At 37.6% G+C, this 27,795-nt stretch overlaps 1 protein-coding gene across 1 annotated transcript in view; it reads right to left on the bottom strand.

Moving 5' to 3' along the window:
* Positions 1-5,080: 5,080 nt before the first annotated feature.
* The window catches only part of DIAPH3 (diaphanous related formin 3), a 238,607-nt gene continuing 215,892 nt past the window's right edge, over positions 5,081-27,795 (bottom strand). Inside the window, exon 28 of the mRNA XM_075046101.1 lies at positions 5,081-7,767. Within this exon, the coding sequence (XP_074902202.1) occupies positions 7,511-7,767 (257 nt within the window). The 3' untranslated portion in view covers positions 5,081-7,510. The remainder of the gene's footprint in view (positions 7,768-27,795) is intronic.

Genomic DNA, 27,795 nt, shown 5'->3' with positions numbered 1-27,795 from the left:
TTACCTTTGTCAGCACATTGGAGAGGATTTTACTCGAGTCACCTTTGTATATTTTATTCATTAGGGCATGATCCTTAAAGGCTATAGTAACCCTCTACTCGGAATGATTTTGTGCAGTCTGAGGATGATGAGTACTTGCGAGGACATGCAGGGGACCTCACAGGATTAGGTCCTTATTTTGGCCATCTATGTTCACATATCAGACTTCTGAGCTGAAAAATGGGACAGGTTAATTCTTTGAGACAAGTTGCTGAAACTGTACTAATCAAAGCATCTCAGTAAAAGGTGCAGGATGAACACTGAATCTTCTTGGTTTTATCTAATTAAAGCAATTCTAACTTTATTTTAATATAGATTTGTGTATTTAGTATTAAAGATATTGGAGATGGAAAGGGAAGAAATGATCCCGCACAGCCTTTCTCAGGAAGGGCTTAATTTGTTCTTGCCTGCTGATTTTGATGTTCTACCTAGGTGCTATTGAATTTTAACTGTTTATTAGTTTGTGGAAAGAATTACTATAGTGCAGTCCTTCTGAGAAAAATGAAAACTTCTCATCCCTCTTTGGGGATTTGGTAATCAAGGAATAGAAAATTGTATACTGGAGCTGAAGTTTATGAGAGTTCATTCTGTTCCTCGTGGACCAGAGTGCCCTGCGTTCCCTGCAGAGGGGACAGGGGGAAAGCTGGCTCTTCTCCCCTGTCATCTTGAGGCTCAGCAGTTAATCTGTAGCGTGGGTTTGCAGGTTGGAACCTGTTAAACCCCAAGTGAAAAAAATTCTTTTACTGCTATAGTTACTATTCCCTCTGATTCTCCACAGTGTCAGCGGATTCAAGGATAGATATGAAGATAGGACTCTTCATTACCTTACTGTTAATGCTGCAGCACAAAATGGCGAGGTGCCACTAACGACGTGGCAGGATCATATTTTTTTTCTCTCCAAGCATCTTTAAAGCAGTGCCCAGGCACCTTGGAGATAAATTCGTCATAATCAATTCCACATTTAAAGGGGTGGAAAGCTCTCATCCCATTTTTCATTTCAAACCACTTTTTTGTGGTTCCTCTACCTCAGTGGTTGTCTTTCAGGAGCAATCCTGATGGGTTGTGCTCCAAGATTCATTACTGAAGAAGTTGTGTGCAAAATTGATGGGTCTTGCATTACACTATCAAGGTGACTTGTTTGACTGGACTGCTTTGCTTTCCTATCCATTAACAGAAAGTACCCTTCATTAGTAAAAAATCCGATCAACAGACTGCATAATTGCCATTTCTGTCTTACTTAATGGAAAGAGTCTTGTTGCACTGCATGTTTTCAACTACGGGCAACAACCTTCACATTAAAATGCAACAAATTAAGCAGAGCTTGTACAAAGCCATTTTTTTTGCTAACAGTTATAGACTGCAAAGTTTATATGGCTTGCTTTGGACTGAAAATTTCAATTAGAGGTTGAACTATATATAACAAAGAAGCCTAAATAATTGAGAATTAAAGCTCCTTCTGAGTGTGTAGCTTGCATGGAGTCATCAGAATTGCGGGTTGATGTAATAGCTGTCTTTAGGAGATATCAGGAGTATGCACACATTCTGCTGCCATTTTGACACCTGAACATTTTAGAAGACAGTCTTTTTCAATTCTACTTCGTGTGTGCCTATAGAACTGTGGGGGTTTTATTGTAATCCCATGATCTGAGCCCACATTTGCTGGCCATGGCCCTTGTGGCTTTCTCCCCAGTCTGAAATACTAGCCACTGCAGCTACCACGAGTAGTGTCCGGCACGTATGAGCATTATGCGGACTCCTCTCTCTCCTCATGCTCTTCCTTTAGCTATCAAAGTGAATAGGAGCAGGACTGATGCTTGGATTTAAGATGAAAATATTCTTAGGTTTTATGGGGGCTCACATTTATCTCTGTCAGACTTTTCCTTCCTTTTATTCATTTGAGGGCTCTGAGAACTAACAGCCCAACAGCACTGCTATTCTGAGGATATTCTGATATATGTCTTCGAATAGACAAGACACCTGTGGCCATACCAACTCTGGATCACCCACCATCATTTCCTTCATGACCTTTAAAGATGTCAGATGAGACTGGTTTTTTTCCCCCAGTTGCTTCATTCTGCACTAGATGCAATTTCAGGTCCCAGAAGTGAAATCAGGCAGCACATTAATCAACTCTGCTTCCCAGTCTCTGCACTTCTGTCTTTCCATAGTTTATTTTTCTGGATAATACAACACAGATTTAAAAATAGAGGTATATTACCCTCTCAAAATACATGCAATTCTGGTATCAGCAGTGGAATAAGCTCATTTAGATGAACGGAACTATTTTGTTTTGGTGGAGTGAAATACCTTATCTGCCTCTGTTTGGATTACATTCAAGTGTTATGCCTCCTATGGTATATAGGACTGATGTTGCATGCAAGTCATCTGCTCAGTGTATTTTTGGTATGCTGCCGGAAAATATTTCCCTTAATAATTCTTCAGTGTATGCTGTTGCATGGATCACAAAAGGAAAAAGCTGCATTACTGAATTAAAAGTATGGAGGGGTTTAAAATGTACCCAGCTAATGTATGAAACTTAATGGCTCTCTTTGTAACTGGGAGGGAGAGAAAAAATCTATCTATCTATCTGGACCATCTCTTGTTTCTTCTTCACAGGTCTCAGAGTGACCAGAATGCTTTACCAGCATGGTTTTACAGTGAGATGTATAGCCCTGATCTTAATACTGTACTTCAGGTAAAACACAAAATAGTGTGATGTAGAAAGTGTATTTGGAAAGGAAGAAAATGTGCTTGCTTCACGTGCCAAAAAAAATTTAAATCAATTGGTTAGTTGGTGGCATAGTTAATTTAATAGCAGATGGTAATTTTAGAATTTCTTATATATAGGAATGTTGGCACAAAATTAGACTGAAAAGCGTTAAAATCTGCAATTCCTCTAATTCTTTTTATTTCATAAACTAGACAAACAGTTCCTCAAACTTTTAAGTGAAGTTATTTTTCTGCTGCAGTTCAGTTGTGTAAACCCCACACATCACATCATTAAAAAAATAGAAAATGGTGTAGGATTTTGTTCTGGAGAAAACAATGTTGTCATGTAATTGCTTTTTTCCTGAGCTCTTTCACTTGACCCTGGTTGCTTATTATAATGTTTTAGGTACCATAGCTTAGGTTTTATTGACCCCTGCTTGCTGCCTATTTGTTTTATAGTTACTGAGTATTGTAAGGCTTGGAAAGTTTAGTGTAAAAATTGTAATTTGGTCCTGTTCATTAGAAATGGATGTGGAAAAAGTGTTAGCAGTAAATGTCTTCTTTTTCAGCTTTTATTATAAAAGCCTAAAGGGCTGCAGTACCTCAAGCTGCTCAGCATTAATTTGTTCAGCTCTGGAAAGTGTGACTTTGGATGGGCCAGGCTGAAACTGGTCATATGAGGTAAAACAAGGAAAACAGTGTGTTGGAGGAAAGGTGTTTGTAACAACTGCATCTGAGATTTTTTTTTCAACATGTGGTCTTTTCACTCTCCTAAGCAGTAGCATGGCCATAATTAATGGGCAACCAAAAGTAACTACAGTTTTTTCAGGTTGCTAGTCCATGCTCCTTTAATGAAGTGCCTGATTCAGAGCAGTATCATATCTCATGGCAGCCACCACCTCCTGATGCTGTTGTACTATTTTGTAATAAAGTTGCCACCATCATTTTTCCTTCTGGGTTTACACAGAATAGTATATTACCTACGGTCCACAAACCAGGTGTCAAGATTGGTTGCATGCAGCTTGAAGAGACTGATCGCAAACACTCATATTTTGATAAGGTCAAAATATTAGAATATTACATATGAATTTAGACCACCGCCATGAATAATATGGTGTATATATAAAGTAAAAATTGGATGTAGTAATCAAAATTCTTTACTGAATGTCATGGTTTAACCCCAGCCGGCAGCTCAGACTGACACAGTTGCTCGCTCACCTCCCTCACAGGGGGATGGGGGAAGGAATCAGAAGAGTAAAAGTGAGAAAGCTCGTGGGTTGAGATAAAGACAGTTTAAGAGGGAAAGCAAAAGCCGCGCATGCAAGCAAAGCAAAACCAGGAATTCATTCCCCACTTCCCATGGGCAGGCAGATGTTCAGCCATCTCCAGGACAGCAGGGCTCCATCACACCTAACGGTGACTTGGGAAGACAAATGACATCACTCCAAAAGTCCCCCCTTCCTTCTTCTTCCCCAGCTTTTATTGCTGGATATGACGTCGTATGGTGTGGGATATGCCTTGGGTCAGTTGGGGTCAGCTGTCCCGGCTGTGTCCCCTCCAACTCCTTGTGCCCCCCCAGCCTGCTCGCTGGTGGGGTGCGGGGAGAAGCAGAAAAACCCTTGGCTCTGGGTAAGCGCTGCCCAGCAGGAACGAAAACATCCCTGGGTTATCATCAACACTGTTTTCAGCACAAATCCAAAACATAGCCCCCTACCAGCTGCTATGAAGAAAATTAACTCTACCCCAGCCAAAACCAGCACACTGAGTGAAATGAAAAGTCATCCAAAATGAACGTGAAGAATCAAAACGATGTGTTAGACCTTTACAGTTTCACTGGTGAGAAAAGCCATGGGCATTTGTGCCTTCTGTCTGCTGCTCAGGTAGAAAGGAGCAGTGGAATGAACCTCGCAAGATTACTTCAAATGCTTTTATCTGAACAGTCATGTTTGAAGAAATCAGGAAGCTCTTTTTATAAGGATTTAATTTTCAGGTGTGAATTACAGAAAGAGAGGGTTTTGCACGGTATTTGAAACCTTCTTCAATATCTAGCAGAAGTGGTATATAGCTCAATCCCTCACTTCAAGGAATAGACTTGATACTTACTAAAAAATGGCTTACTAAAAGTAACTAGCACACACCATTAAGTCTTTTTAGATTGAGTTAACTTTAAATTTTAGATTGAATAAAGGAATTAATTTTTAAATTTAATTAAAGAAATTTACTCCATATAATTTAGAAGCTAAGTTTTTTACTTTAATAAAAACAGAAAAGACAGAAAAAGAATACAGACATAATACTTTCAAAGTTATTTTTACTTGAACTCATTAGGCAATACAATCATTTTTTCCTATCAAAAATGTCCTGTGTATTTGTTGCTTCTAAGTGAAGTTAAAGAAAGATGAAATGTAGAAAGAAAACTTACTGTGTACTTCAACTAGACTGTGTACTTGAACTCTGAATACATCAAATTATGATGGTACAAAGAAATACTGAAGGGGAAAAAAATACATACTGTATTTACACAGATTCTAAGATGTATAGCTTTTTTTATTCTCCTAGTAATACAAAAGAAACTGTGAATTAACTTGATGGCTGCTTGAAAGGATTAATTCAGAAACACGGTATCTTAGAAGGACTAAAAGCCCTGGAATACATTTCTAAAAGCTTCTCAAACTGTAAGAAAAGGTAGCTTAAGATTTATAAATTTAAATGTAAATATTTATTTTAAAATCAGAAGATGCTAGGCTGCTAGTAGCATTTTGTTCATTGAAAATTTCAGTAGATAGATAGTTTTGTAACTTTTCTTTGCTTGATAAACTACACAGTAGTGTCCTGAACTGTCAGTTTTCTGTTGTGGAGTATTACCCGCTAATTTAAATGAACAAGTTTACTGTGTGCAGGAAAATGAGTTTGTACTTCCACCTTCACTTGGTAGGTCACCCTGCTAATATTTCAGAGACAGTTCTCTACTCCTAGCTCTTTTATTTTAGCACATCCTCAGCAGCTGAAGACAGCCAGTGAATGGTTATTTTTTTTTTCCTTCAACATACATTTTCTTTGTGTTTGAATCACCATTTTGTTTAGTCAAGCATATCGTACTTTGCAGATAGTAATTTTTACCGCACCCTGTAAATGGGGGCAGTAAGTCTAACAGTGGAGGTGCAGAAGACCTTAGGGGAACAACTAGTAGTAGTTGTATTTCTAGTTATTCACTAAAGTTGCATTAAGCCCCAATTCTATGGTTACTCTATGCAATTTCAAGTTACCAAAGGTGGCCTTGTATGACAGCTTTGCCCGTTGTTTGCAAGGAGAGCTGAAGAAATAACTGTCTGATAGGCTTTCTCTGTATCTTTCCCTGACTTCTGTTTATACCTCTTATTTTTTTCAGCTAAGGCAGGAAATGGAATTAGAGGGTATAATGACAGTTACAGCAGCCCCAGAAACATGAGATTGATTCCCATGACGGCTGAAAAACCCTCCATGCAGTACATATAAACAGGCCCAGTTTCTGAGTTCTAATTAACTTTATTAATGTTTAGTGCAGGAAGTACGAAGGCAACTTAAACAAGGATATAAAAAGCACTGGAGCATTGAAACACTGGTTTCGTGTAACTGACTCTTATTGAAAGACATATTTTTCAGCATTTTGTAAAGAAAAATAGAGTAATTTAGAAGAAAGATATTAGCTACCTAATACACTCTTATAATAACGAAGCTTTAAATAATGGAGCAAAGATACTAATAGTAGCTTCCTACTTGGTAACATAGGTAGCGATTCTTTATGATGTGCAATTAATAAATACGATAGCTAACATGTAACAATGTACAATGACAGTGCGATAAAAGAGATGCAATTATGTGCAAGATTCCTATTGTGCCAGCAAATAAGACTTTATGGGCTACTGGAAAATGAGTTTGGGAAAAACCAATTGTAAAAACCTTTTTCATTACATGTTCCTTCTATAGAAACATATTAACTCACATGTGAAAAGATAAAATATTACACTGGTAAATAACTGTGAAGACATTTTCCCCCACTATGGACACAATTGCAAAACTTTGCAATCACAGAAATTGTATATATTATTTTGATATAATAATCATAACTAAGCTTAACAGCAGTGATATATTAATCACACATAAAGTATATTTTTTGCATAGACTTTTTGTTCACTGTCCATGGATTTCCATTTTGTACATATATATATATAATTCAGCAAGCTTTGGTGCTCTTTGATGAACTCAAACTGGAATATGGCTGATTTATATGATACATATTTCCTATTACTATAATTGCAAACAATGCTATAATAATACTTTTTAGATGCTAAAATCTAGAAATTGCAGTAGAAAAACTAAGATTACCTTTTCTGTTACTTACTGACCCTTATTCCCAGGCATGATGATTTAACAATATTTAAAAGGTATTCCTATTTTGAGAAGCTCTCAAAACATGTGGTCAGCAGTTTGTCCACTAAAAGGATTGTGCCTTGGAATAATTTAGTATATGTTTTCTTCTGATATTTTTTGTATGCTCAGTAGGTAAAAACATACAATAAAAATAATCTTGCAGTTACGCAAAACTATAGTATCATTTTGTACAGTCTTGCAAACAAACAGCATAGAAGTAGATCATTTATCCACAGAGAAGTTCGGAACTCAGAAGTATGTAATGTCAATAATAGAAAATTAGTGTATCTTTAAAGATGTAGGCTATCATAGCTTGTTTTTAAGCTTTGATTTAATCCTTTATATGATTATTCTATAGTGCTCGCAGTCTTGCCAGGAGAGCTTCTACTTCTGGCATGGCTTCTCCCTTAGAAGGAGAGCCAATACGATCCATTTTCTTTTCTTTGTTGCCTTCTCCATGACAGGTTTCCTTTCTCCCAACAGCCTTGTTCCATGCCGTAGAACTTGTTTCCACATCATAAGTAACCTCTTTGGTGACTGGGCTTCTTGTCAAGTTTAAACTGATATTGTGGTGCGAACATGATTTCTCTAGTTGCCCTTTCTGGTTCTCTGCAGAAGATAAACCAAACAAACCTTGTTTCACTATTAAAATACTCAGTTTCAATATTTTGTAATATAAAAGACCTCTTGATCAGACAAAATTTTACATGCAGATGATGTACTAGAAGGAGTAATAATTGCCAAGGAAGCAAGACAAAAAATATTATCACTTCAAAAGCACTGGGCTTGGTCCCTTGGAAGTGATAGAGACTTTACATGACTCCATTAGATTAGCATCCATATTTCCTATAAAATCACATATAGAGCCTGACAGGATCCTCCTTTCTTACTGGAATCAAGGAGAAAACAGAGTACTCGCCACCTCTCAGTGTCTTCCAAAATTTTATCTGGTAAATTACATTACCTACGTATTTTTTTAATTGTTCAAATTTTAAAATGTATTTAAAAAATCTATTTCAATTTAATTATCCATTGTAATAATTTTTCTTTCCTTTGTGCCAAGGAAATTACAGCTAAGCAATTTTAAGAATTTGCATAACTTGCTACTTTTTGCTAAACAGTACTGGCATTGACTGTCACAAGAAGTTGCACTCAGTCAATATCCAGAAGCTTTGCTCAATTGACATGTATTAATAGACAGATTTCTTTTTTTGTTTCCCCCCCCAATCAAATGACTGTTCTCTAAACCAGCATAGGAGTGGTCCCTCTCATAGATCTCAAACTTTTTAAAAACAGGTGTACTCAATATTCATGTAACCTTGAGCAAGGCTTGAAAATGGCTTCAACAAACTTGACATGACATTTAAAGTTTTTTGGTTATTCGCTGAAAGATGTTCCATCATCCCAGTAGTAATGACTTTGGAGCACAGGCAGTCACTCATGACAGTGTGTTTTATGTGAGTGCTGAAAATTCCTACCGAAAACAGCTTGTACATTAAAAGGCAGCTGCTGAAGATATTTACTGCACTGTCATTCCCTGACCAGGGGCCCTTGGTGATGGATGAGGATTTTACACACTTTCTTGGACAATCTCAGCAAATTTTGTAAGTACGATCACCTTTTGGCAAGTGGAAGAAAATAAATACCTTCTTTCTATCATCTTCTAAATCAGATAACCAATTCTTAATTAAAATTTGATAATAGCCGAATTTTGCACTTAGCTGAAAAATGTAATTTCCATTTTATACTATGGAAAATAATTTGACCCTGAAGATGCAGCAGCATACATTTCAGTTCTCCTGAATTACAGGAGGCCAAAGATTGGGTATGAACACATCTTTATAATTACATATAATAAAACCATCACATATAATTAAAATATCCCCGGTGTGTACACTCTTAAATATCCCATTCTACTTAAATGTTTATAGTCATCGATTCTGAACACATATTTGCAGGCTGATAAAAGCATGCTACCTGTATCAATATACAAAATACTAGCTGCACCATAGCCCTTTCTGTTTACTTTCAGTCTAGGGGCAGTGGAAAAAATACTTGGTGTTTTGAAGATCAATACATTTTTTTAAAGTAGAAGAAAACATACTGTCATATAATCAGAGATTAAGTATAGGTGTTGGACTTATAAAAAGGCAAAAAAATAAATTAGACCCTGAAAGTAAGCTTCTCAAGTATACCAACAACCAACTTTTAACTACTTTGCAGTTCAGTGGCATCTTCACCCCAAAATACTCAAGCATGAGGATCAATTAGGTATGACGAACTAGACTAAATAACAGAGGTGGTGAACACTTATGAACTGAGGCCTCAAAGTAAAATCTAGCTATATTTTCCCCAGTTTCTCATAGTGTGCGAGGGGCAGAGTAAGGTGCCTTAGAGTGAGATTTAGAGCAGCAAATAGTCTAAGCAGGGAACTGCTGCAAGTTAGCTATTAAGAAGTAGTAGATGTTGGGTTCTATGTAAACTCTTGTCCCACTTTGAAACTCGGTAACTGATTCAGCCTTGCAGGAAGGTGTATCCCATAACTTGCTGCTTACAGTCTGGAATTGTTGCGTGGGGATAGTGACTGGGTAAAGCTGACTACAGCTGTGTCTCCCCCCCCCCCCCCCTTAAAACAGCAGCAATCGTGTTGATATTTGTGACTTTCTAGGCATAGAGTAATGAGTGGAGCATTCAACTTGAAGGACCAGTGTCTTTCCCTTCAGTCTGAGGGGTCCTGCAACAGTGGGAAATGGGATTGGGAAAGTGCCTTAATCACTGGCCAGTTTATGTGAGTAGTCCTTGTTTCATCTGTTGTAACTGCTGTGCAGTGAAGATGCCACGATTCACTGGAAAAATCACAAAGTGTCATGGTCTTAATACATGACACTTTACCTAGTGATTAGCAGCACTTCCTAAATAACGAGAACACTTTGGTCTCAGCCATGCTACAAAAAACACTAAGCAGGTAGTGTGAATTAAAAAAATAATTTGGACACACATTTTATCTAAGTCCAGTTTTATCATGTCAAAGTTATTTCAGCTGCTTCCTAAAACATGTGGCATCTTTACTGTATATGTTGTTTCAATCAAGGAGGAGCTTCTCCATACAGCATTACTACGCCTAAGTGCATGTCCAGTATTAGCAGATGTGTAGATAGGCAGTTCCCTGCTTAGTAAACTGGCTGTTGTGAATTTCATTCAGAAACATTGAACTTTGCTAGGCCTGGCTCAGAAAGCATACCTATTTACATACAGTCCTAGATTTCACTTTGGTAAACATGCACCTAAAGAATTAACTGCTGTAATACTTGAGGTATATAAGCTGCTAGTGGCATTCTTCTTATCAGAGTGAAAGATCACTTCCATTTAAGTCAAAGTTTAAAATTAGTTTAGGTACTAGCAAGGTAAAAAGTCTCACTAATTCCTCAGAAATTAATGTCTACCCTGCCAAATTTTTATTTTAATCAAGCAGGAATTAATTTGTGTTAAACCCAAACTCTTAAACACCCTGTACTGCTTCACACACCGATTCAAAACTTGCATGCATTGGTGATTTGGTACCCCATTCATTCCACTGGCGTGACTTTGGATTGTTACCACACCTCCCTCAAATCCTACGCTACAGTGGTTTAAAAAAGCCAATGCACCTTGCATATGAATTTAAAACTACAAGGCTGCAAGCTGCTGCAAGGTTAGCATGTAACTTTGATCACAACAATAGAAGAGCTGGACTTCCTTAGTTCAGTGTGATAAAGGCTATAAAGCATAGAATTATTTACTTTCAAGAAAAGCCCCAAGTTGAGATTAACTGACAAAGTAAGCACAAGAATAAACAGCCATTAATATATTTCTATTAGAAATTAAAACCTTTTGAACCATCAGAGTAATGAAGTTTTGGAATGCACATATAGAAGTGAGAGCAAAAAACCATAACCAGTTATAAGCAGGAATTTGATCTGTTTCTGAAGACAATTTTTGACATGGCTGCCTGCAAAAGCAAGGAGATGGCTTAGTGACATTGGCCACCATTTTAATCCTATGTTTCTAGGACAAGGGTACCCATAGAAAATCCACAAACCATACCGATATTAACAGACTTTTCCTAAACTACTTTGAGCCATTACATCACGGACACACGTCCATTTGGTTTGTGCTTTTGGCAGTAAACTATATGTGAAACAAATTGCAGAATAAAGTAAATATATTTACACACTTACACACCTTGGTTCAAATACACTTTTAAAGAATTGAATATAATAAAGTTATAGAAGGTTAAAAGAAAACTACTCATGGAAAGGCACTTCTACATGACATCTTGTTAAAAAGAAAGCTTACATTTCTGGAGATGCGCTATTTGTCCACCTACTGTAGCAAGGTGTACCTTCCGGCAGTAGCAAGACAAAAAGAAATCAGACATTAAAAATCACTGCATAAACCCAGAACTTATTAATTGGCTGTATATATTGGAACTAGTTGAGACAAATTTCTAATGTTTTGTCACTTTTAGTAATCAAAACCTGTCGTTCACCTGTATCACAACAACCACTCTGCAGATGAAAAAAAGCAAAAACTTTGAATTCATGTTTAAGTTTTCTAAACACTGGGGTGAAAAGACATTTACCCATAATAGTTTTGACTTTACTGCTACTGAATGCTTCCAGGCACGGGGTTAGGCAGAGATCGCGTTGTACACTACTAAAGTCTCGGTGTCCAGATTCCATGGCATTTAAATCTTTTTCTTTCCGTTGTTCAATATCTAAATCTTGTGGGTCCTTCAGACCTATTAAAATTCAGTTTTCACAGATATGAATTTCCTGAACATTGCTGTTAATCAAAAACATTTCAAAATCATAGTCACATAACCCAGAGCCAAATAGCTACTATCATCTAGATACAAGTCTTTTAAAATTACTTTGATTAACAGCAATGCTCAGGAAATTCAGTTGACAGAAAATTGTGCTTAATAGCTTTCCATAGTTTAAATGGTGTCCTAGCATAGAATAACTTACAATGATATGCTTATAATCTATTAAAGGCTACATACTTTATATTCAGAAAAAGGAAATTGTGCACTAGCATGTGAACAAAAAAAAAAATCAGCAGCATGAGACCTGCCTGCTGTGAACTTGAGGAAGCAAAATATGATCAGTTGGAGATTTTTAAATCCTGCATAATACTGTTATATATTACCTTTAGTAGAGAACAAAAATGATTGCAAGAGACTCACTAAAGAAGAGATACGGATTTTTTTAAAACGACTAATAAATATTTAAAATAAAAAAGGACTTTGAAAAGCTTTATTTCATTGCATAGTTTCTCAATAAAAGTCTTGATACTAAGGACATATTAGTTTTTATGTAAATACTTGTACACCGATTGAAAAATAAAGTTGCAAATACAATAAGGAGAACTGCATTACGTGGTATTATATGTGTGTATTACAGTCATACATCTCAATGTGGGGCATGACAAAATCGTAACATAAGAAAGAACAATTGCAGTTACAACCTCATTACATCTTTTACCAAGTTAACAGGGAAAAATGCTCAAAAACCCAGTGGAATATTTCTGATCTCTCTGGCTTGTGATCTGCATGCTACATCATATTCCTGAAGCTATGTCTATGCCGAGATTTCCTAAAGCCCTCACGTACCAACCTTACTATCAATGCAAATTATTTTTATGTTTTAAGTCATGACTTGCCTGTGCTAGAAGCTACTCTGAGGGCATGTCCCCATGACAAATGGCTTTGGCTTGGGAAAAGTAACAGCCCCAGCCATAATCCTCATCACTGGCTCCCCAGGGCGGTGCCGTAGTTTGTCTCTGGTTCCATGTCCCTGATCCATGGAACTGAAAGTCAGGGGAAAGCTACACCACCGTGTCGGTGCTGCGCTCACGTTTTCCCAGCAAAACAGCAGGGGAAAAGAGGACGTGTTTTTGACAACAGTGTGATGTGCTGATTCTGGATGCCGCTGTAGAGCATTCCCACAAGCTGGAATGCTTGCAGCAGTCCAGCATCTGTGTGGAAGTCCTGGCCATCTTCCACAAATTACACTAACCGCATCGTCACGCGTGTCCCAGTGTAACCTTACCAAGTGTATTTAGACAATGGTCACACACCATGAGCCTTGTGAGGATATCAGTGTATACCCCCATATGCTCCACCTAAATAAACAGAAGCCCATGAGAAGTTAGTCTGGAGATGTTCCTAAAGGGTTCCCTTGCCGATACCAAAGTATAAAGCATCCCTGGTGCTTTGCTGAAGATATGAGGAAACCCGCAAAACAGTTTCTAAGCGTGAACTACTTTTTCTGATATAAACTGGGCAATACTGGCTTATGTTTCAGACGGTTGAGATTTACTTAGGTAGACTCTTGTTTTGAAAGGCTGAATGTGACCACTGCTGGCAGACATTTTGAGGACCTTGGTTTTTAAGTTCAGGACAAAGTGGAGGTCCTGAATTCCCACTTCAGCTGCATCTAGCTTCAGCTCTAAAGTAGATAGCTGGATTGGGTGAAGGTAGCAAGGTTTTGGTAGCAGGGGGGCTGCGGGGCGGCCCCTGTGAGGAGTGGCCGGGGTTGCCCTGTGCTGGACACAGCCGGTTCCAGCCGGTTCCAGCCGGCTCCAACCTGCCCACCCAAGGACACGGCCGAGCCTGTTGCCCCTTTGTGCCATTAGTTGCCTCACTGATGGGACCGAGTGTACCCTGTGGTGATAATAAGGAGGTAGGAGGGGGGTCTGGAGCGAAGCTGAGCCTGAGAAAGCAGGAGGAGTGTGTTTTCCCTAAGTGTTTTGATTCTTTCTTTGTTTCCCAGTACCCAGATCAGTAGTTATATATATATATATATATATAAATTGGCAATAAAATAATTTTCCCCAAGTCGAGACTATTTTGCCCGTGACAGTAACTGGTAAGTGATCTTCCCGTCTTTATCTTGACCCATGAGCTTTCCTGCTCCTGTTGTTCCTATTCCCCACACTGTCCCACCCCACCAAAGGGAAGACTGAATGAGCGGCTGGGTGGGAGTTTGGCTGCTATCCAAGAAGAAAACACCACATAAGCTTAGACATAAGAAATTGTAAATTTTCCCATTAAAACACCCCACCAATTCTAAAAATTGTCATTTTGAACTTCCAGATTCCAAACTCTTGGCTTTTTACTATCAGAAATGTCAACAAGAAAATAATTAATTCTTGTTTTCCTCTCAAGTATGAAATGGGAGTCTCGTTTCCTCCACTGATCCCCTATTCCTGTTTGTGCCTAAGATACTGGACAGTTGCAAGCCCTGAGTTTTTTCAGGCACCCATGTTTCCTTAATGTCATTTATACAGCCCAAAGTTGGCCTTCTAAAATCCATTCCCAGACCTTGGCATTGGTGTTAGAACATAAGAAGACACAATTATCTTTCTTAAAAGCCTGCCTTACCACCCAGAAGCAGAATTTAGACATAATATGAAAGATTGCTATAGCTAGAAGGTCTGTGTCTATTACATAACATCACTCAAAAAATGGGATAGCTCCTTGCTGGATAGTATAATGGAAAACACTTTAAATACTTTTTATTGCCACTTCTTCTTAGTTGCATATTTTTCAACAATTTCTGTGGCTGACAAGGGTAGGATTGGAGAATGTCTCTGAAATGTTAAAAGAGTGCTGTGTGTTGTTACCACTTAGTTCAGTTATACCCTGCAGCCCCAGCCCTAACACCTAAAGGAGTGGTAGCTATACTCGAATGATCTTTGCTTGATAAGTAATTTCTTAGACCTTAGTATTTCATGCTAAATGCTCACAACTTGACTAATCTAAAGCAGACAATAATTAATGACGCATGGAAAAGTGCCACTGATTTTTGGAACATTTAAAAAAAATAATTTTTATGCACATTTCATTTAACAGTTGCTGCTGTTCTTGAGTATTGTGTTAAAAAGGTGTGAAACACAAGGAACAAACACTAATCAGTAAGTTCAATTTAGATGAGACAAAGTTTTCAGAAACAGTGAATATAGGGGGTTTTGTTCATTTCAAAGGCAAGAATAGAGTATGTCAGTGCCAAGTGAGGCTAGCAGAGGATTTATAGAAACTGAATTTCAAAGAAAATCTATTACAAACTGTGAGCAAACTAATTTGTGATGAGAGGAACTATGCTGGACCAGCTCCCTTTTACTTGGCCCTAAAGAAAAGCCTTTAAAAATTCTTTTAATTCCTTACCTACCTACATCTTCTAAAAGACTACTTTAAGTGCCTGTTGATCACTCCATTCAATCTTCTTCCTATCTTTTCCAAATGTATTTTGCATTTGCATTGAGTAGGGACCAATTTCTTTGTTTAAACTAATATATTCTCACCTCTATATGGCAATGACTTTTGTTACAAGAAATGCAACTTTAAGTTACTGGGATTTAAATGAAAGTCTTGAATGCCTGTTGAGATGAAAAGAGAACAAAAGTGTGGATCAGACTACTGACAGAAATCACCCAAGGTTTTTATGTAAGTGAGAGAAGAAAACTCTGAAGGTGTCTGATGGCTAATTCTGATTTAGGAGTTTGGCATCCTCCCTATTTCACTCTAAATTACAGTGGATCTTTGTAGGGTTCGGCGTTCGGAAGATCTCGTGATGTCACGGAAAGTTAGAGGGTTAGTCGCAGCCTTATGACGTACCTGTAATCCCGCCTCCCCTTGTTAGTATAAAAGGAATTAACTGCGCAATAAAAGGTGGAAGTTGGCGCTCACACTGTGTGTGTTATCTGTCTCTTTCCCTGGTCTGGGTGTTGATCAGTGATCTAATCGTGGCACCTTGATATGCGGCGAACGCTACAGATCTTCTGTGTCTTCTCACGCATCTTTCCCCAAATGAAGGCACATTTAGGAGTTTCTAGGAAACTGCAAATCATAACCTTCAAAACCAGAAACCTACTTTGTGGTCATTATTGATTTTTAGAGCAGACAGTGTCGTGGTTTAACCCCAGCCAGCAACTAAGCACCACACAGCCGCTCACTCCCTCCCCACCCACCCAGTGGGATGGGGGAGAAAATCGGGAAAAGAAGTAGAACTCGTGGCTTGAGATAAGAACGGTTTAATAGAACAGAAAAGAAGAAACTAATAATGATAATACTAATAAAATGACAGCAGTAAAAATAAAAGAATTGGAATATACAAATGAGGCACAGTGCAATTGCTCACCACCTGCTGATCGACACCCAGTTAGTCCCCGAGTGGTGATTCCCTGCCCCAACTCCCCCCAGTCTCTACACTGGGCATGACGTCACATGGTATGGAATACCCCGTTGGCCAGTTTGGGTCAGCTGCCCTGGCTGTGTCCCCTCCCAACTTCTTGTGCCCCTCCAGCCTTCTTGCTGGCTGGGCATGAGAAGCTGAAAAATCCTTGACTTGGTCTAAACACTACTTAGCAACAACTGAAACATCAGTGTGTTATCAACATTCTTCTCATACTGAACCCAAAACATAGCACTGTACCAGCTACTAGGAAGACAATTTACTCTATCCCAGCTGAAACCAGGACAGACAGTTTGAATCATTCTTAAAAAACTAAATGTGTAAGTCTTTTAATTTCAAAATGGATAAATAATTTGGCATAACCTTAGTATTAATAAATAATAAATTAATCTTCTTATTTATGTTAGGACGAAGTGGGTAAAAAGATAAATATTGATCCACATGGATACCCTGTGGCAGTGGGTCTTCAGGCAGTGGCCAGAAATGTTATGCAGCCTAGCTGTTTATGGGATTTGTCCCAAGGTACAAATAGGATAAACATCAATTTTTGCTCTTCTTTAAATCAGGAAATGATCAGGAAATTGCAATGATAAAACTGGAAGTTAATATAGTTAGACTATTTTAAACTCCTGAAATGTGGTTTATTACTTGTTTTTTTTACTTTGTTCACAAGTATATTGTACCTTGCCATTCCAAATCGTCTTTAGAGTTAACAGAGTCAAAAATGATGACTGTATAAGTCAGTGAACTGTGACAAGATACATAAAGGTCCATAGTCTAAAGCTATCCTCTGTTCAGCCGATGATAATTTATGTAGATCCCACATCCTAAACTGCCCCGATGCCTTTGAGCAGTAGGCACATTTAGTCCCCAAACCTGTCTGCATAGCATCTACCTATAGATGAATACGGCTTTCAAGGTATGCTTTGATAAAGAATTTCAGGAATATGCATAAAGACTGCTGCCATCAAAGGAAAGCCACTGGCAGCTGCAATGGGTAATGATAAGTAATAAGCTGATGAAAATAACCAAAATGGAAAAGAAACACACAATTTGTGTCGTCTTTTACCAATTGTTGCGGAAAAAACCACAGTAAGAAGCCTCCTACCTCTGGAAAACAACCCCCCCAACAAATCCAAACAACAAAGCAAGTCTTAAAGACACCTGATATTTATGAGATTCCACTCACTGCAGTTCTAATAACATTGTTTTTTCTGTTAAGTATTTACTATTTAGCATAGACATTTTAAAAAAACCTATGTAACTATGTCTAGTAATTGCCTTAAGAATTTAACACTAAATTATTTATCTACTATTCTTGATATTAAACGTTTACAATCTATTCCCTAACTATTCGAATAACTGCTACAAACCCATACAATTTGTATTTCCTATTTTTAGCCCAAACTTCTGTTCCCAGGTTTATATCAGCAATCAGAGTATTGGTAGGTTGCATTGCCTGGAGATAGAGCACAAATATTTTGTAATGTCAGATTAAACCAATGGGAAAAATTGTCTTTCCCTCATCACCTGTTGCACTTCTCTCCTAAGGAATCAGTCTGCTTCTAAAGGAAAAGGGGGATCTACAGAGTTGTGCAAATGTTTTTGGGAGCAACATAAAGATGAGAGGCTAGAGCTAAAAGTAAATTAGGTGGGTGTTAGTTTTAACAGTTGAGTAGAAACAGTTTTCTCACATTCCTGTAACAGGCACAGGATCAATGTCCTGGGGCAGTTCTTGCCCACACTGGTCACAGGCACAGTGGGCTGTCATTCACTATTATCCTAAAGATTGCAAGAATAGCATATGGCTCTCAGGCACCTCTCATTTTAAAACATTTTTAAAACAAGTCTCTGGAGGGAAGAAGGGCAACAGAGAGCACTGCATGCTGTTGTTGCTGTGACAGGTGAAAGTGTAGTGATTTACTAAACTGGAAAAGTATTTATGAGAACTCCAAATCCTAAGTAGATTGAAAAAAGATTTACACAACATTGATGTCAGCTTACAGATATCTGTGCTTCTTTATAGCATGGGTGCTTCTCAACAAGACAGAAGCAGACCTGATTGTGAAGTTCAACCCGTGTAAACTAACATCCAAGATTGCCTTCATGAATACACTGGAGATGGGATGAAGCCAAATCATCTTAGTTCATGTAACTTTAATTGTTCAAGCATTATTATTATGGTCCTTTCTTTCCTCTGCAAAAGTTCTGCAGAAAACAGTCAAAAGCATGCCATCAAGGAGACTGAAACTGTGTAGCAGGAAATAGTACATTTTCAAGAAGATCCTCATACAAAACTAAATATTGGGAAATAAAGGCAGAGGAAAAGTGATTCATCTTCCACTTGCTCTGCAAGATTGCATATATATTCCTTTGACAATTCTCTCTCTCTTTACATGAAGCTCTAATTAATGCTATGTGCTTTCACTTAATTATTTCTTCTCTTTGGGATGGACTGTAATTAGGCCTTGCTCATGTGTGGAGAGAGAAGTGATATAAAAAAATGTTTCTACTCCACACATGATCCAGCTGTAAGTGTATTTGACACCAACAACTGTACTTTGCAAGTGTGACAAATTGCTTTGAAAAGGGACCAGGATTTCAACAGAGTCTAAAAGCGGAATTATTTTTTAAAGATGGCTTTTACTGACTCTTCCAAATATCACTGAATTATCATATGAGACAAATTCGAGACACATTGGCATGGGTAATTAATCCAGTCATTGTGAATTCAAAATGCTGTGTTTAACATCATTAATGGTATGCATTTTTCACGTGATGAATGTATTTACTGCCCTATATTCTAACAATTAGACTCTTAGCAGCCACTTCGGTGTGTAAAAAAAATCAGAAGCCAACTGTAGCATTTCCAGTTTCCTCTTTCCCTAATCAATTGCACGCAATTATTGTTTAGTGATAACCAGCTAACAGAAGTTAATCTTGCTATGTAAGAGAGGATTTTTTTAATTTTAAGAAAATTAAGACACAATACATCTTTGTGCTTACAGAAGAAACCTCTCTCCCTTACAGGAGAACTTAGAGAGAAAATTTTATGTAGTGTATGAAAAAATAAGATAGACTGAAAAACCAAACCCTTTAGACTCACTGAGAAATCAAGGCAGAAGGCAGTAAGACCTTCCAAGCCACCGAAACAAAGGATTCTTACATATAGACTCGGTTTTCCTTTGTCTGTTCTGACTTATGAAGCAGCCTTGCAAATGTGTTTAGCTCAAAAGGTGATATTAAAAACAAATGGTTAGAGATCATCATAGTATATTAATTATGCAAAAGAAGCCAAACCGAATTTAATCGGAAACCACAGACTCCAAACAGGAAAAATCTTCTTTTTTTTTGACACAGACAGTTAAGAAAACATTTATGGTAATGCCAGAGCATCTGCTGATTACAGTCAAAGCTGCAGAACCCCAACATTAAATCACTGAACCATCTTGACAGCTTCTGGGTGTTTGAGTTTCATTCTAATAATAATTTCCTGTGAAATTTACCAAAATTTGAAAATTAGCCAGAAAATGTTTACAAAGAATATAGGTAAGAGTAAATAAAGTAGATATAAAATTGATTTTCATCTGAAAAAACATCTAAAATAGATGTTCAGCACTCAGACATTTCAGAGCTGCAGGTAAATTGGTAAATCTCTAAAAAAGACTAAGCACTTTAAGAATAGAATATAATTTTATCATCCATTTCCTATTGATTGTGACCTATCACTTTTTTTGTTTAGAATTGTTAGTATGCTTGTTTGTTTAATATAAACACAGATTAGCTGTTTGAAGGCGGCCTGCACCATTTAAAATCAATTTTTAATTCCTGACACCTGAGGATTCTACACAGAACAATATACTTCATTGTAAAGCTTTAATTGATGCATCTATGTGCTGCAGAGGGTGATTACTTGAATAATAAGTATAAGAGACGTGTGCTCTGGTTGCTAAGCAAATGTGAGTAAGAGAAAAAGCCCAAGAAACGACGTAACAATGAATCAAGGTGTGATGACAGGATAATTATTCTATGAACTGTCATGTTGAAGGACTCGCAGAACATTGACCTGCACATGATCACACATCAGAAGACTGCCTGAGGGGTAATTAAAATAATAATACACAAGGCCAGCCAGTCACAAAGAGAAAAATATATGCTTAACTTATTTCTCTGTAGCATGCACGGTCAAATGCATTCTCATGTTAAATGTAAATGCTTGAACAGTGCAAGCATTCAGAAGACAACAGATTACAGCAAAGACCACTGAAGTTTATCTGAACTAGCATTAATGCTTTTCTTTCTTCAGTTACTCTGGGCATTCAGCTAAATATTATTCATACTATGACACATTAAAGCATAAAACATGTGAACTGACTTTCTAAAGGAAGTTGGAAAAAAATGTAATCCTTTCAAAAAACGTTTAAGGTTGTAACGTAATACGTTATAAAAGAATTACTGTTGTGGTGGGTTGACCCTGGCCAACAGCCAAACACCCATCCGGCCTCTTGCTCACTCCTCTTTTCTATGGGGTGAGGAGAAAATAGAAGGAAAGCAAAGACTCATGGATAGAGATAATGACTGTTTAATACAGATAGCAAAAGCTGTGCATGCTAGCAAAGCAAAATAAGGAGTTCATTTGCTCTTTTCCACTGGCAGGCAGACGTCCAGCCACCTCCCAGAAAGCAGGGCCTCAGTTGCTTGGGAAGACAAATGCCATAACCATGAACATTCCCCTTTCCTCCTGCTTTCCCTGAGTTTTTATTGCTGAGCGTGACATCATATAGTATGGAGCATCAGTTTGGGTCAGCTGTGCCGGTTTCGTCCCCTCCCAGCCCGCTGCCCACCCCAGCCTCCCTGCTGTGTGTGTTCTGGGGACGGAGGCAGAGCAAGCCCCGGGGCTGTGCAAGCACTGCTCAGCAACAGCCCCAACACCGCTGCGGTACCATCGCTGCGGTACCCCCGCTGCGGTACCCCTGCTGCAGTACCCCTGCTGCAGTACCACCACTGCAGTACCATCACTGCGGTACCCCCGGTGCGGTACCCCCGGTGCAGTACCCCCGCTGTTCTCGTCGCTCGTACAAAGGGCAGCAGCACACGGGCTGCCCTGGGGAAAGTGAACTCCACCCCAGGCACACGCAGTAAAACTGCGGATATTGTAACAACGCCGTACTCGCTCGGCTGCCATTGTGTGTTTAAACTTGATGAAAGCTGTTCACGTGACAGATTTAAGACTTTCAAGGCAGACTTTTACACAATTCCGTTTTTTACTCTTTAGGCTTTTGTTCGGCTGTTTACTGTATCAGGTTATATTGGCATACACCCCTCTACAAGCCTAGACTTCGGCTCCGAGCACATACCCCTGATCACGTTCAAGCAATGTATTTGGCATTTCCTTCTCACATGCAAACGTGCAGAGACACTTGAACTGCCTTTAAACCAGCCACCATCAGTCTTGTTCATGGCAGAAACATTCTTTGCACTGTCTGTGCTCTTCAACCTGCTTTTTGGGTGAGCTTTGCCTACTTCGCAACTACATTGTTACTACTTCGCAACTACATTGATTATAGATGCCTACTCAGTGCAGACAAAAAAACTGCATAAAACAACCTATTGCCAGAACCAAGTTAGTCTGTGATGGAAATCACTTGTTTGTGCAGAAGAATAATAAATTCAGAAATCTCCTCACTTTCTTTTCCCCCTGTTATTCCTTATGTAACTGAAGATATTGGAAGACAGCCAATTAGAAGCTCTGTGGATACTCTTCAAGAATTTAAGACAACTGAGAACACCTGAAAAGATTTTTTGGAACACAAGGTAAGCGTACAGTTTATGTGTACATAAATTCATACAGACCAGGATGTCCATAGGTTACTCTCACGTCGTATATAGGCACAACCATCGCACAATTCTAAAAAAGAAAATTCTTTTTCTCCCACCATATTCTAAAGAGATGCTAAAAACACCTTTTAGGAAACACACTACGTGCAATAATTATCATAATGACACTTCTTTCTAGAACGAATATGTTCTGTAAACACATTGCTAGCTCATCAATGAAGTTACTCACTCATACTAAATATACTAGAGTTATAGTCTCAAACCTTTTCTAGCATCTTCATTAGTGCTCATTTCAAAAGAGTGATGCTATACCCACATAGTTTTAAATGAAGGAAAACAAATGCTATTGAAAAATCTCCCAATGTTCAGCAGCTCATTGTGGTCTAACTAAAATTTATTAAAATGCAAATCTCAAGCATGTTAGTATTAATTTCAAAGTAACATCCTTTGTAATAAAATAATAATAAAATAATACCACTTACAAATCTAGATTCTCAACATTAGCCAGCAGTGTTAAGAATAACAATTCAGCAGACTCCAAAGACATTTGTAAAAATTTTGGAGCAAAAATAGTAGGCCAGAAATTTGTATATTTTTACTCCAGAAACATCTTAACTGAGGAAAACAATGGGGAAGGGAGAATATCCTCTGCCTCTAAGAATTCAGCTATTGCAATCGAGAATTTATCTGACATTTCTTAAAAATGTTTGCTTTTTCTGAGCTTATTAATCACACAGATTTTTTCCGTAAGTTAAGCTTAAGATCAGGACAGTTTCAATAAGCTGAAGTGGATGTATAAATTTAACTCTTTCATTATGTACGACTATACAGCTTAAACCAAAAGTTTGATTACATTTGTGTAGGTGCATTTCCCTTTTCTTTACATTAACAAACTTTTTTTTTTTTGTGGTAATGAATACGCTAAATTTCAAACCAGAAACCACAAATCTAACTGGGCTTATTATAACTACAACTATGAAATACATATAATTCGTTGACTACGGATACATATGTATTGCAGCTACAGAAACAAAACCAGCTCTTTTCTTCAGTGTTGTATAAAATTATTTGAAACAAAAGCATACTTAGACCTGTGCATCCTTGTGCCTGACCAAAGGCCATTGATCCCAGTGTAAGATTCACTGGACTGAATGAATTTGTGCTGGTTGCCTTAGGCTCCCTTCACAGTCAATGAGGAGAAACAAGCACTTCTAAACTGCGCTTCATTTCACCCTAATGTAGATACTTTAAACAGGTAAAGAGAGCTTATGGTAACTAACTCAGATGTGAATGCCTGCACTCCAAACATCTAAAGTTGACTTCTGTATCTGGAAGCTTCCGACTTTTGACTACAGCAAAGTCTGCATAAAAGATGGAGCTCCTAGTCTGGACAGTGACAGCAGATTGTAGAGATCATACGTTGTCTGTGAGGGAGGACAGGGTGCAGATTCACTGATTTTAAGGCCTCATAGAACATTATGGGTATCGATCTCACCACCTATTTTACACAAGCTATAGAATTTCACAAAGCTTTTTTTGGTTGCATAAAGAATAGAATTGAAATAAATTATATTCTGGTTGCTATAGTGAACACTTTGGATATGAACAGGGGAATTCTGTTTTGTGTATAACATAGTGACAAGAAGTGTAGATGTGAAAGTTGCCGTTATTAAGTTTGCTGCTCAGCCATTAGCTATCTCAATTTTTTCCATTTAAAAAATCCATGTTCACTAATCTTTTTCTTACACAGAAATAGATCTTATAGTTGTTTAGGTTCCTGTCTCTTACAGATTTGATACCCATGCTTCTGTGTAGCTTTGCAAGTTTCTGACAAGCTGGAAACCTATTCTGGATTTAAAATCAGCCTATAAAATAAATGATTCCTACTTCTGTACTGGTATATGGAATCCTACCCTTCACATGAAAATCATCACTGCTTTAAACTGAAGTTGGCTTAGATTTAGTCCTGGCCATGCAAAAGTTATAAACTCCAGTAGTGTACATTCAAACTTATGAATCTCACATCCACAGAGGACTACGTGTTTTAAGTTTAGTCTTTAGGGATGAAGATATAAAAGCGATGCTTTGCTTGGCAAGGCAACTCTGTGATTTTTAGACATTACTCAGGCCTGTGTGCTTGAATTTTTGTTAAGATAGCTAGCGTAGTAGATGAAACAATTAAAGGAAGAGTGATTTGGGTCCCATGAAAACATTTTATGAACTCTCAAAAAAAAGAAAAAAAATCCCGTAGCAGTGCTTATGTTGAGTATGCAGCAAGTTAAAAACAAGGATAAAAATAGTATGCAGTGATAAAAACTATAACAGCACCTGTTATTCAGCACTACTTTAATTCATATAGTCTCACTGCCATTCAAAATAAGCAGTAAACAAAATATTTTCATTGGATCTTATAATATTTTATGCATATATTAAAGATTATTTGCCTCTCGCTTGTAACCATACTAAATATGATGTAAATTTGAATTATTCCATAAAACATAAAGCTAAAGAATTAGTAAAGAAAAGCATTAAGGTTTCAACATAGGAAATGCAAGAATAATAATAAAGCAACAACATACAAAGGTATTTTTGGTATGAAAGGAACACATGCAGTTACTTAAGACTCAATCTTTTGAAAAGACTATTTTGATTAGTCTTTTCATTATGTTTAATAGACTTTAACACTATATTCCATCTTTCATTGAGAAACAAATCCTAACGACCTATGCCCATCAGAATTGAAATTCTGATTTGGCAGAATCAGAGGGAAATTTCCCTCACTGGATTAGGCACAGCTCCATATTCTTTCATGCATGTAGGAATGACTGTGATACACAAAGAACCAGCTGAAATGTATTTCAAATTTAGGAGACACCTTTTTTATAGGCAAGTAGATAAACAATTTGTAGGTAGCTGATGTTGTTTTGTACTGTACTAACTATGCAAACTACATAAATTTTGAGTGTAACACAAAGTGTGGGATGTTGTGTACGGATCCCATGCACCCACTAGTGCTGTATTTCACTAAAATAAAATAGTTGTAGCGTATAGTAGCCCTGGTGCAGAATCGTTGTGCCTGACTCTGCAGGACAATAATGGCAAAGAGGTTGCACTGTCAAAGGACTAGTCAAGGGAAAAAGGCAATCTTCAGAGCACAATTAAAAGCACATAATTTAGATCTCTATTGCCTTCTTTCGATTAGAGAGAGCCTAGCTTAGATTAGTTTTAAATAGATAGTGAGGGCAAGTAAATCAGATCCCATGTAATTAAGCAGAATATGCCTATGTCAGACCGTGAACTTTATTTACCTCCTTTACATGTGTCTAAATCTGCCTGAGAACTGCCAGCTTTGAACAGCAATTTCTGACTGATACTCTGTTTGAAAAAAAAAATAATGTTTTTTCAAACAGAAGTGGTGTAAGTCAGATAGAGAGGTGGGCTGAAGTAGCTAAATGGGGTACATGGCAGACAGACACCGTTGAGAGTAGCGTTGTGGCTGATAGCTGGCTGGCTGTAGAGGATGCACTGACATGACTTCCCCACCCAGAAAGCCTGGTAAATCTTGGACTTGGAGTCCTCACCTGCCACGGAAGACATTTCTGCTATTCAGAGAACAGCAGTTCTTGACTGCTTGGTTTTGGTGGGCGACATGAATGTCATTAGGACGAGACTGTACTTCTTGTGTTAGTTCAGTAACAACAGACTAGTTTCAACTGCAATTGTTTTTCTGAGGATTTAACCCTAAATCAGATCATAATGAGAGGATAGCTTGCCTTCTAACCCTGGGACCTTCACCAGGTCTAGTTTCAACCAGCTGTTTTCATTTGTAGTTTCACTTGGTTTTAAATGGTGTTTAAGACCTCTTTAAAAAGACAGATTAGTAAGATAGCTAATAGTAATAAAATTACTGTGAGATAGTTAATTATACATATTTATATAAAACATTGACTATATATGAATCTGCATTAGATGATAAAGCATCTTGGAAAGAATTAAACACTTCAGATGGATGAGAGTGTGTTGGAAAATCATTTTCAGCTGCACCTGATAGCATATAGGGAAAGGAAGGATAGGGAAAGGCAAGATATCCAAATTTATGATTATATAAATCTAGGGCTCAAAGCAGCACTTAGATTTTGTGCAGACTTATTTGATGTGGAGACATGAAATCCACTAAATAGGAGCATTTAACAACAGGAAGTTACAATACAGTAAGATGCTAGGTCCAATTTAAGAGAGCAATCATCACCTGCATTTTTTAGGTTTGAAGAAACATTATAAAAAATAGAAATGAAGAAATGACATGACAAGGAAAAAATGTCTTTGATGTTGAATATTTTTGACTGATGCTTCATATTGCTTCTCTTCTAGCCTAATTAAATGTCCTTTATTATTACCAAAGCATGAGAATTTTTTTTATTGGGTTGAAATAATATACATCTAGATATAGCATCAGTTCAGTATTTTATTCTCAAAAATACATTAATTACATCTTCTTGCTGTATTTATTAAAATATAAATAAAATAAAAAAAAAGCTACTACAGGGTAAAGCAGAATGTCTGCTAATATGAAATCAGCATTCCTGGAACTGTTTTTGTCTAAACGTAAATATTTGAAGGTTAGAAGCTACAATTATACGTGGGTTAGCAAAGAAAATATATGAACTCTGTGGAGAAAATCATTAGCTTTCTCGGACAAAATTTAAAGTATTTTTTAGTGAAGACTTCATGTAAAATGTTTTATTGAATAATTGCCATAATATTTCAAAAAATAACAATGAAATGCAACAGCAGATTGAAGATAAGTTCTGTCATATTTCATGCTCACAATTTGAAGGAAATAATATTTTTATTTTTGTAACTGTTTTACTAACAGGTTTGTCCTATTTTCTGCTGGGATAGAGTTAATTATCTTCCTAGTAGCTGGTACAGTGCTATGTTTTGGGTTCAGTATGAGAAGAACATTGATAACACACTGATGTTTTCAGTTGTTGCTAAGTAATGTTTAGTCTAAAGTCAAGGATTTCTCAGTTTCTGATGCCCAGCTGGCAAGAAAGCTGGAGGGGCACAAGAAGTTGGGAGGGGACACAGCCAGGGCAGCTGACCCAAACTGGCCAATGGGGTATTCCAGACCATGTGACATCATGCCCAGTATATAAACTGGGGGGAGTGGGCCTGGGGGAGGTCGCTGCTTGGGAACTAACTGGGCATCAATCAGCAAGTGGTGAGCAATTGCATTGTACATCACTTGTTTTGTAAATTCCTATTCCTTTATTATTATTATTGTCATTTTATTATTGTTATCATTATTAGTTTCTTCCTTTCTGTCCTATTAAACTCTTCTTATCTCAACCCATGAGTTTTACTTTTTCCCCTCCGATTCTGTCCCCCATCCCTCTGGGTTTGGGGGAGTGAGTGAGCGGCTGCGTGGTGCTTAGTTACCAGCTGGGTTAAACCACGACAAGGTTTTACTCCCATGAATGGGAAACATTACATTTGTCCTCATTTGAAAACTTGGTTTTCAATGTTCAATAACCTGTGTAATTCGTAAGTCAAATATACA

This window comes from Buteo buteo, chromosome 14 (genome assembly GCF_964188355.1).
Source record: "Buteo buteo chromosome 14, bButBut1.hap1.1, whole genome shotgun sequence".
Lineage (NCBI taxonomy): Eukaryota > Metazoa > Chordata > Aves > Accipitriformes > Accipitridae > Buteo > Buteo buteo.
This window is presented reverse-complemented; position numbering and strand designations above follow the sequence as displayed.